The sequence below is a fragment of the Hesperophylax consimilis genome, chromosome 1 (assembly GCF_061612785.1).
Source record: "Hesperophylax consimilis isolate HC1 chromosome 1, BYU_Hcon_1.0, whole genome shotgun sequence".
In the NCBI taxonomy this organism is placed as follows: Eukaryota; Metazoa; Arthropoda; class Insecta; order Trichoptera; family Limnephilidae; genus Hesperophylax; species Hesperophylax consimilis.
This window is the reverse complement of record NC_142836.1, coordinates 981885-994422: the sequence shown is the minus strand read 5'-3', so window position 1 is coordinate 994422 and position 12538 is coordinate 981885. Positions and strand designations below refer to the sequence as shown.

General features: G+C 35.2%; 1 protein-coding gene across 4 annotated transcripts in view; it reads right to left on the bottom strand.

Annotated features, from left to right (window-relative positions):
• Nucleotides 1-1383: 1383 nt before the first annotated feature.
• qtc (GRIP domain-containing protein quick-to-court) overlaps nt 1384-12538 on the bottom strand; it is a 29744-nt gene continuing 18589 nt past the window's right edge. For 3 of the 4 annotated variants that reach the window (XM_089635663.1, XM_089635758.1, XM_089635577.1), the window contains exons 3-6: nt 6290-7399; nt 5349-5444; nt 4473-4568; nt 1384-2515 (exon numbers count right to left, since the gene is read on the bottom strand). In XM_089635663.1, coding sequence (XP_089491789.1) covers nt 2312-2515; nt 4473-4568; nt 5349-5444; nt 6290-7399 — 1506 coding nt within the window. In that variant the 3' untranslated portion in view covers nt 1384-2311. The remainder of the gene's footprint in view (nt 2516-4472; nt 4569-5348; nt 5445-6289; nt 7400-12538) is intronic. The other variant, XM_089635835.1, reaches the window with a different exon arrangement.

Genomic DNA, 12538 nt, shown 5'->3' with positions numbered 1-12538 from the left:
CAACCCCTTTTTTATTTATTTTTACTTCTAACACTTTCACCCACACACAAACATATACATACTTAATATTAGTATATAAGGCCATTTATTATTAAAAAATGTCATCTCACTCATTGAGGCTCTTATATTATTACGGACTGCGCCCCGAACACAACTGCCAAAAGAAGACTATCTTCAAACAGCATCCGAGTATTGTATTCGGATATTTATGACCATTTGCTATATATAACTACTTTGATTCCTCGAGTCCTTGGAAAAGAAGTAACATTATAGTGGGTTCTTATACCTTTATAAGTTTACATTATGTTTGTACTTTTGTACTGACTATCAGCTGTATCACCTGCAATGTCTGTAAAATGCAAGAAAGTTTGTATGGAAATGCCCTCTGGCCAAAAAGTGGAGTGTGAATGGATATAAGAAACTGTAGACAAGCCGTAGTGCAACATCGGAGTATCATTTCGAGCTGGAGGGAAACCACTTGAAAATCATTTTAGCACCAGGAGAGTTCCAGGTTCCCTCATGTCTTGGATAAATAACTTCAACTGTACATTGACCACTGGCGAGAAAACATTGAAATAACCAGACCTTGATGAGAAAAGTAAAGTTTGCTAAAGTAGTTTGGTTTGCAGCGCAATGATTATGACCAGCGCCTTTGAGGTGTTTTTGCACAAAAACGGCGCTATACAAGTCATCCAAGTATTATTATTATTATTATCTCTCATGTAATGGAAAGAGATGCACCACAGGTGATCCGTTGTACGTACAAGTCATGACACATGTGACGTCAGAATTCATTCGACCAATCGTGGAGCGTATTCAGTTTAAAGCTATTGAATGCTTTTTCAAGAACGTTCTAATTCTAAGAATAATAATAGAAATATATTTATACATATATTTAGAATCGATATTTTTTGATCTACATGAACATATTTTTTATAAGTCAAAATATTTTTCACTCAACTTCCTTATTGTGGGAGGTTTTAATTTTTTTGGGTAAGCTTTGTGAAATTTTTACCACTTTTTTAAGGGGGTGACATTACGCTATACACATCAAATATATAACTCCATATCGATCGCGTAGTCACACCTGACAGATGATGTGTTATAAGTGTTCAGGTGGCAACGATGATGCGCTGTGATCTGCTAGCCAGGCTACAAATGAAAATGTACAGACCGCTGTGATCATCTGTCAAGGTGACAGATCCTATACAAAGAAATGATATTCTGCAGCAGTTCCCCAGTTGTACTGTCCCCCTCTCTGAGAAAGATTATAGCGTAGTAGCACCTCAACATATAATTTATATAAACCATGTCCAAAAAAGCTTTCATGCCTGAGCGTGGTCTGTCACTACCTTTATTTCTCCGGGTATTAAAAAAATACTATTGCAATCATATTTTAATTTTATTTTATACAATTAATTAGCTTTAAATAATTAATCAGCCACAAAAATAAATATATTTTTAATTTAAAAATAACATTTTTTAGGTTTTGTCAACATATCACAATAATCTTAGTTAAATAAAAAATAAAGACAACCTTTCTACATCCTACCGTCAGCGAAGCAGTTGAATACGTGTCTTCTTCTGAAGATACTATACTATTCTATTAGTTCCTATCACACTATTCACTAAATCTTCTTCAAGCTGGAGAGATTCATAAAAAACCCTTTCCCTTATCAACCGAACTTGGCAATCCGAACTGCAAACAACAGATGTGGCCAGTTTAGTAGACATTTACTTACGTTTCACATTCATTTTAAAAGATTATTTTTACACAAATCATCAATTTATTAAAATGTTAATCTTTGGAGACATTCAACTTTTGTAATGAATGTATAGTGACTGTTCAAAGAATACGGAACCAAACTAACATTTAAGAACTTTTTTGACAAAAGTAAATATAATAGGAACCATCCTTATCCATACACTAGTAAAAGGCACCAAATTTAGTTAACTTAGAGGCATTATTATTTGCCATACCATATTCCTGTCATTTAATTATATTCTTCAATATTGCTGAAATATTATATAATATTTATAGTGGACGATTCCTTTTCAATTTTAGATGATTTCTTTTATGTTTACTGGTCATGAATTTCCACGTTCTTTGAAATCTAATATCACTCTTTGGATGGACTGGATTATACTGAACAGACATTCGTCGTTGTCAAATATTATATGAATTTTGGACTAACTATTGTACAAAGTACACAACTAATTGATTTTGCTAGCTTTCAGAGAAATTGTTACATTTCCAGCTATTCAAGGGCAAGGCATCAGGGAAAGGGTTATGTGGATGCATTGGGATAAGCTATGTATGTCTGGAACGTTGAATGGTTTCCTTTTCTTTATCGGAGAAGCCCAGGATGCTTTCGATGGCGTTGAGATGTCCCTGGTGGTTTTCTCTGTCTGTCAGGAAATAGTAGATGGCGGATTTCAGGAACTGGAGCGTCACTTCCGGGTCCACACTTCTTCTTGATCCTGCTTGCGCTTCTACAATGCGTTTGTACATTGCCTGAAATGCGGAGCATTCATTAAGTCTAGATAATATCACAGTTATATCAACAAGTCAATTATTAATCTGTACATCATGCGACATGCTTCGTTTTAATATGGAGTTATGAAACCGTTTCCGCCACTTCTCAATATTATAATGTTTTCAGTATTCCTATCACCAAATTATTGTTAATACAAAATACAATAATTTCCTCTACCTGTATTATTTCAATTAAGCGTTAGTAAGAAGCGAAGAACGGAAATAAAATTTCACAAATATTTGCTTATAAAATAAAATGATAAAGCTAAAATATCACGGAATGTACCTATGTAAAATATGAAACAGAAAATGTTACTAAATAAATTAAGTGCCTACCATGGAGCATTACTCCACGACATTTAATCCAAAAAAGAATTAATTATGTTATTATCTATATGAATTGCAATGCTACGCCTCTTGATATTGTTCAATTACTACACCTTTACAAACAACATACAATATCTTTGCAACAGATGTAGAGAACAATACATTCATACATCTACACCTACAGTCCTACAGACATAAAATACAAATAAGAGTGCAGTTTGTTCTTTGCAACAGATGTAGAGAACAATACATTCATACATCTACACCTACAGTCCTACAGACATAAAATACAAATAAGAGTGCAGTTTGTTCTGAAATCTGAATTATTGCTCATTGCACTAATGCAACAATAGATGATGCCCGATAGAAGATAATTGTGATTTAACCACTTGCAGGCATCATTCTTTTCAATTTGATATTCAATATTAGGTAGGTACATTACAAACTAACTCTTGCAATCGTCTTGGTCTCTTGGTCGTCACTTATGTGTGATGTGATGAAAATATGTGCATGCGATTCACCTCAAATTGAAATACCTACTTTTATCTGCTTTTTTCAAATTGTCTAGATATTTGTTTCTACCTACTAACGAAATCAATGTCACCTTTAAATACCAATGTAATTTGTGATTTGTCAAAAGAGGCTGTTTCCCTGCATTGTGTCAAAGGTCAAAGATTAAACTAAACAAATTAAAGGACAAAAATAATCTATCAGTGATGTGCGAAATTCTACCATGCGCTAGTGCTAATAAATTGTTTAATGGCTTAAAAATAATAAATAATTGAAGTGGTGATTCGAGCGCCCATTATGCATAAACGTAGATCTTCAGGATAATAATATACAAACATCACATCTCTTTAATAGTAGCTATTTAATGTATTTGTACAATTATTTTTCCAACGGGCATATTTGTTTTTTCTGTAAAATCTAATATTATGTATCCCTCAAGCAGACATTGATGGGGTGATTCAGGAAAACAGGCAAATATTAATATACTGCTTATCATTTTCACACTTGTCGAAAACAATGCATCGGCTAGCACAATTTTGGGAACAATGGTCGTCATAATAAGATCCTTTAGTTTAAAACATTTACAAGTTCCTGTAATGTATTAGAATGACCTGAAACCTCGCAACTTCAGATGAAGTAGGTAGGTATGTGAAAAGTAGCCAATTATTGGAAAAGGGCACAAAACAAAATATAATTTCGTGCTTAAAAACTGAGATATTTTTGTTTTGTTTTATGCTTTAAATTAGTTTCACTTCTTCCGCTGCAGCTGTAGTGTTCAATTTCATGGACAACAGCTGCAAACCTTACACTGCTTTTAAGGTTTATTGTTAATGATTGGATAATAGCATGTAAGCTGTTATGAGACTGCTTAGGTAGGGAGTGCCCTTATTGATATGGAATCTTCTGCGTATAGCATTACATTTGAACGCACGCTTGAATTATTAAAGAGGTGTGATGCTCCTGAAATACAATATTAGAGTACAATGGGTCCCTGTTTGAATCAGCGCTCCAACTGCCAGTGAAGAAAAGCATTTTAGGTTAGGTATTGCCATGTAATTGTAACTAGTATCTCCTGTAAGTACTGCTGAGCGACTCCCACCTTTCGAGCGCCTAGAACCCAAAGCGAAACAGCCTCCTTTGCACTTAGAAGTATTTGTGATTTTGACGACATACGCTCCGGCGAGTAGGTTTGATCCTGCAAAATACTTGGGTTATGGCAAAGATACAATGGGTTATTCCATCTACATATTTCCCGCTACAGAAAACTTCTATGGAATTATTATTCAACTAATATTATATAATTCTAACAAATATATTCTTATTGTTATACAGAATACAGACAATACATTACATTATCTCATGATGGTTGATATAGGAGGTTCACTTTACCTCCTAAAGCCAATGTTTCTCAGCCTTGCAGTGTCCCCTCATAACTCTAAACTTGTCATTCTTAGACCTAGGAAGGCTATACAGTCGACACTGCAAGACTATCCGAAAAAATGACAATAGATGATAACAATCAACTAACATTAGACTTATTGGTCATGAAATGGTAAGTATAGCAAAGTGACTATCATTTTATTCTAATGTAATATAAATGGTTATCCAAATGCTCAGTCTAGGCTCTATGTGCCATGTGGAGGAAAAAAACATGTGATATATTAAGAGGTAGGTACCAAATGTATAATAAATAACATATTTTGTTTTCAATGTTGTAGAATGGCAAAAAATCTCATTTCACTCAATTCATGTATAAAATGTAGGTAGGTACTAGGTAATTCTTAGAATGAAAATGAAAATATTATTTTAAGTAAGCATTACAAAAAATTATGTTCATGCATAAGTACCAATAAATACCTACTCGGTTAGTGAATTTAAAAAAAAGGTGTGATTGTAATAACTGAAATTATTTCATGTATACAATGTGTTCTGAATTATGAATTCATATAATAATAATATGACAAAATGTATTTACCCTCAAATTGTCCAATTCTCGTTGCGTGATCTGAAGTTCTTGTAACAATTCAGGAACTGATACTCGATTCTGTGGAGTGTGGGTGAGCTCCAATACCTATAATTATATTATGACGTAACAAATTGTAATCAAAAGAGATATTGAACAGATTGTAATTATCCACTATAAGGGTTGAAAAGGAGAAAACAAATATGTAAATTAACTTCTTAAAAACGTGACGAAACTTATTATTGAAAATGCTAATTTCGGTCTGTAACTACGGATCAATGAACTCTAGAATTTGAATTTAAGTGTCATTTTCAAATTTGAAAAAAAACTAACTGTGGGAACAATTCAGACTAGCGATAAAGTAGGTCCCAAAATTATATTATTAATAATTCTACACCTATTTGAAACGTGTATTTATTTTGTTTAAAATTTTCACAAATGTCGCAATTTTTCAAGTTTATAACGGTGTTCTTTCGATAAATAAAATTCTGATCACCTCTAAAATTAACAATGTTTGTTTTCTAGGCACATACTTCAAGCAAATCTTAAAATTTATAATATCTCACGAAATTTCACAGGTCTGCGATAGTAGGTACAATAAAATTACGGTAATTCTTATATTTTCAGTAGGTACACATTTGAATTAATTTATTCTGCTGTTCTCACGATTGGTGGTGTAATGGTCAGCTTAGATGCCTTCCAAGCATTTGATCGGGGTTTAATTTGACTTCATTTACAGCTTTTAATACAGATATAAATGACATTATTTATAAATGGAAATCTCGCATATTTGAGATTAACGCGCATGCCTTCTTCAGAGCAGTACAACAACTAAACAACAAGTTGGAGAGAGAGTCTGGGCTTGCAGTGGAGAAGGCACTCTAGCTCTAGAGGCACCCTGTCGATTACAGTCCCACCTGTTTGGAGAGATGCTTGTATGAGTAGCGACTGACCTGATTAGCGTGTTCAAACTGTGCGGCCTGCTGCCCCTTGGTGTACATATGCAGATACATCTTGTGGTGCTTGTCCTCCTGCTCTGTCAGCTGCTTGCTCACTTCTTCTAGCCGCTTCTCCAGCTCCCTGATGCGCTCTTTAGCTTGCTCGTAGTCTGGCATGATCTCGCTGTACCGGGTGTTCACATCTGCTAACTTCTGCAAGATGGCTTCCACTCTGTCATTATGCAACGTTTTCATTTCCTGCGTCTCATCCGAATTCCTCCGCGTGATATCTTCAATTTTCTTTTCATAAATGTGAATCAGTTTTCTTCTTTCGTCTTCTCTGTCAAGGTTATCGGTACTGCAAGCCTTGTCTTGAATATTTTGTCCCATAGAATCTTTGGAGTGAATTGACGAGTTAGACAAATCTTCAAAATGACCAGAATCGGTGAGAGAGCTGTGCAAATCACTGAGATTATAACTACAAGAAGGCATTTGATTATTCTTAAAATCTACATTATCATTCTTATACATGCTAGATTTCAAGGGGCCATCATCCGTCAGATCGGCGACATTGGGAGAGTCGGGAGTTTGGACTTCGTCACACGTGATTTCTTTGACTGTGACGGCATCGCTGGAAGTGGATTTTTCATCCGGTGACACGAGGGACGCTTTGTAAAGTCTCAGCTCGACGACTTCCTTCGTAAGTCTAAAAATGTCGCTGTCTTTCTTTTCCAAGTCTAATTTAGCCTGGTTTAGAAGTGCTTTTAACCTTCTGATCTGCCGCTGAGCTCTCTGAGTCGGAGTGAGATATTCCTCGCCAGTTTGTCCGGCGTGAGCTGAACAGTGCACCACGTACTTCATCTTCCTGCCGCTGAAGGTGGTCCCGTTGCGAGCCACGTAGGCGTGGTCGCACGAGGCCGTGGTGGCCACGCTACTGTAGCTGTGAAGGGAGTCCAGGTCATCGTCCACCTCCACCTCCTCGGGGGAGCCGGGTGGAGTGGGCGGTGCCACCCCGTGTTGTGGTGGCACGGAGCACAGGCAGGTCCTGCCGGTGGACCTGAGAGGAGACTTGCTCGGAGTTTTGGCTGCTTTATACTTCTGATTGGATTGTGCGAGGCTCAGCGACTGAAAAATAAATATTTTTCTTATAAAACGTGCCTACATTGTCTGGTATTATAAATTTAACAAATGACATCATAAATACACGACTTCAAATGATTTCATGGGAAATACATCATGAAATTCAACACAATGTGGGAAAATGTTCATACGTGGGAACTAAATCACTATGGCTATTGGCTACCATTACATTATGGTATTTAAAAGGGGCACTGGGGGTTAGAATATTCTATTTTTCCAAATTGAAATAATGTAATATTCCCACTCCACTTTAAATTAATTTCCATCCTTTTCGATTTACGTTTCTTTATTCAAACACGTTACTTTAATTCAATACATTCTAAAAACAAAGGCTGAACTATGCACACGAGATCCTCAAGTGCTCGCTGATAGTGGGAGTGTGACTGCGGCATCTCCAATCGGGATGTGGCCTTTGCGATTGCGACGCCCGCGCCGTTTGAAGCGATATAAAGCGAAACCGTTCGAAGAGGCAACGCTGTCCTGCGTGACCACCATCCTCAACCCGTTCGATGGTGACTTGGAGGTACGACAAAAAATTATATAATTAAAAATATATTAATAATTTTAACATAATACTTAATAGACATTATACTAATTTCATTTTTCGTGAAAATGTCAAACAAACTGATCGCGTCGCTGAAGACCCGCGCAACATCGCACCGCTTTCAAGTGGCTGTGACCATTCGATATTTTCTCGACTTCGCCCACGCAAGACGCAGTGTATAAATGTTTACAATCCTGTGCACGTGAAAATCTTTCAAAAATGGATGGCACCATGCTACAAGATTCGCATCACTAGCCAATTTATGGATAGAGAGCGATACATAATTAAGAAAATTATCATTCGAGACAGAAGGTAGGAAATATGACTAGCGAAACTGTAGCGAATTAATTAGGAATTAAAAAATCTATTTTCCAACGTTTTCCCGTGGCTAATTGTATTCACGCTATGTGGCTATTACCTGTTTGTACCAAGACAGGAAGGCTCTAGTCTGTAAGTATGTCGGTACCGTTTCACATAAATGGCTGAAGTGGTAAAACGCCAGTTTTGATTGATTTGTTACAATTTGATAGTCGATAAAATTTAAATGAATAAACAAACGCGTTGTTCAAGATGCATAGGATATAAATCTTTTTTATTTATTAATGATTATTGTATTTTCTAAAACTATATTTTAATCCTAATAAAATAATTACACTAGAAAAATATTATAACTCCTGTAATGCGAGCAACTACGTGATAACTATTATTATAAGTCCTGCAATGCCAGCAACCACATGAAAAATATTATAACTCTTGCAATGCGAGCAACCACGTGTATAACAATTATTATAAGTCCTGCAATGCGAGCTACCATATGTAAAAATACTATAACTCCTGCAATGCGTGCAACCATATGTAAAAATATTATAACTCCTGCGATGCGAGCAACTACGTGTATAACTATTATTATAACTCCTGCAATGCGAGCAACCACATGTAAAAATATTATAACTCTTGCAATGCGAGCAACCACGTGTACAACAATTATTATAAGTCCTGCAATGCGAGCTACCATATGTGAAATATTATAACTCCTGCAATGCGTGCAACCATATGTAAAAATATTATAACTCCTGCGATGCGAGCAACTACGTGTATAACTATTATTATAAGTCCTGCAATGCCAGCAACCACATGAAAAATATCATAACTCTTGCAATGCGAGCAACCACGTGTATAACAATTATTATAACTCCTGCAATGCGAGCAACCATATGTAAAAATATTATAACTCCTGCAATGCGAGCAACCACATGTAAAAATATTATAACTCTTGCAATGCGAGCAACCACGTGTATAACAATTATTATAAGTCATGCAATACGAGTTACCATATGTAAAAATATTATAACTCCTGCAATGCGAGCAACTATATGTAAAAATATTATAACTCCTGCGACGCAAGCAACTAGGTGTATAACTGTTATTATAAGTCCTGCGATGCGAGCAACCACATGTAAAAATATTATAACTCCTGCAATGCGAGCAACTACGTGTATAACTATTATTATAAGTCCTGCAATGCGAGCAACCACATGTAAAAATGTTATAACTCCTGCAATGCGAGCAACCACATGTAAAAATGTTATAACTCCTGCGATGCGAGCAACTACGTGTATAACTATTATTATAACTCCTGCAATGCGAGCAACCACATGTAAAAATATTATAACTCTTGCAATGCGAGCAACCACGTGTACAACAATTATTATAAGTCCTGCAATGCGAGCTACCATATGTGAAATATTATAACTCCTGCAATGCGTGCAATCATATGTAAAAATATTATAACTCCTGCGATGCGAGCAACTACGTGTATAACTATTATTATAAGTCCTGCAATGCGAGCAACCACATGTAAAAATATCATAACTCTTGCAATGCGAGCAACCACGTGTATAACAATTATTATAACTCCTGCAATGCGAGCAACTACGTGTATGACTATTATTATAAGCCCTGCAATGCGAGCAACCACATGTAAAAATATTATAACTCTTGCAATGCGAGCAACCACGTGTATAACAATTATTATAAGTCATGCAATACGAGTTACCATATGTAAAAATATTATAACTCCTGCAATGCGAGCAACTATATGTAAAAATATTATAACTCCTGCGATGCAAGCAACTAGGTGTATAAATATTATTATAAGTCCCGCGATGCGAGCAACCACATGTAAAAATATTATAACTCCTGCAATGCGAGCAACTACGTGTATAACTATTATTATAAGTCCTGCAATGCGAGCAACCACATGTAAAAATGTTATAACTCTTGCAATGCGAGCAACCACGTGTATAACAATTACTATAACTCCTGCAATCCGAGCAACCATATGTAAAAATATTATAACTCCTGCAATGCGAGCAACCACATGTAAAAATATTATAACTCTTGCAATGCGAGCAACCACGTGTATAACAATAAGGAAGTTGAGTCCATTTTTTTTATTTTTTTTTATCAATGTTCGCATTCAAACTTAAATACTGGTATTTTTTTTTTTTTTTTTAAAGTTTGTTTTCATAGTTAAATTAATTCTCAAAGTTTAAATTTTATTAAGCCCGCCAAAACGAGCGGAATCCGAGCGGTAACAGGCGGGGTGTAGTGTGACGTCATTAGAACTGTGAAAACCACGTCGAGTAAGCATTATGTATGGAAAAAAAATTAATTCTTCAACAAGGAATTCCAGTAATTTTTTTACCAATGTTAACCGTCTATTATAATTGATGTTATTAAAAAAAAAAGAAAATTGATTAAGATTTCATAGTTAAATTAATATTTTAAGTTAGAATATTTGCTTTTCACGCCCGATACGGTACTTGTACGGTATCGCCGTCGCTACTTGTTGACGTTCCCCGCGCGAATTCAGGACCACCGCGCAGAAAAGTAAAGACCAAAAGTAAAATAACGGTTTACAGCCCAGTTCACTGTGAGACTTTTCTGAGCGGCCGGCGGCCTGAAGTGTATCACATGCTTTGTGACATGTATAATAATAAAAACATCTAAGTTATGCAATAAACAACATATTATTATAAAGCACTATACGAATATGTATCTTTAGAAATCCATTTCATATAATAATAATAACAAATACGTACATATATTTGACAAACCCAAATAAACCTTTGGCCTATACACCTCTCTCATCTAAATCGACCATCTCTCATGTAATAGAAAGAGATGCACCATAGGTGTTCCGTTGTACGTACAAGTCACGACACATGTGACGACAGAATTCTTTCGACCAATCGTGGAGCGTATACAGTATATTGCTATTGAATGCTTTTTCAAGAACGTTTAACTAATTGTAAGAATAATAATATAGAAATATATTTATATATTTAGAATCGATATTTTTTGATCTACATGAACATATTTTTTATAAGTCAAAATATTTTTCACTCAACTTCCTTATTATTATAAGTCATGCAATACGAGCTACCATAGGTAAAAAATATTATAACTCCTGCAATGCGAGCAACTACGTGTATGACTATTATTATAAGCCCTGCAATGCGAGCAACCACATGTAAAAATATTATAACTTTTGCAATGCGAGTAACCACATGTAAAAATATTATAACTCTTGCAATGCGAGCAACCATATGTAAAAATATTATAACTCCTGCGATGCGAGCAACCACATGTAAAAATATTATAACTCCTGCAATGCGAGCAACTACGTGTATAACTATTATTATAACTCTTGCAATGCGAGCAATCATATGTAAAAATATTATAACACCTGCAATGCGAGCAACCACACGTAAAAATATTATAACTCTTGCAATGCGAGCAACCACGTGTATAACAATTATTATAAGTCATGCAATACGAGCTACCATATGTAAAAATATTATAACTCCTGCAATGCGAGCAACTACGTGTATAACTATTATTATAAGCCCTGCAATGCGAGCAACCACATGTAAAAATATTATAACTCTTGCAATGCGAGCAACCACATGTAAAAATATTATAACTCTTGCAATGCGAGCAACCATATGTAAAAAATATTATAACTCTTGCAATGCGAGCAACCATATGTAAAAATATTATAACTCTTGCAATGCGAGCAACCATATGTAAAAATATTATAACTCTTGCAATGCGAGCAACCATATGTAAAAATATTATAACTCTTGCAATGCGAGCAACCATATGTAAAAAATATTATAACTCTTGCAATGCGAGCAACCATATGTAAAAATATTATAACTCTTGCAATGCGAGCAACCATATGTAAAAATATTATAACTCTTGCAATGCGAGCAACCATATGTAAAAATATTATAACTCTTGCAATGCGAGCAACCATTTGTAAAAAATATTATAACTCTTGCAATGCGAGCAACCATATGTAAAAATATTATAACTCTTGCAATGCGAGCAACCATATGTAAAAATATTATAACTCTTGCAATGCGAGCAACCATATGTAAAAATATTATAACTCTTGCAATGCGAGCAACCATATGTAAAAATATTATAACTCTTGCAATGTGAGCAACCATATGTAAAAATATTATAACTCTTGCAATGCGAGCAACCATATGTAAAAATATTATAACTCT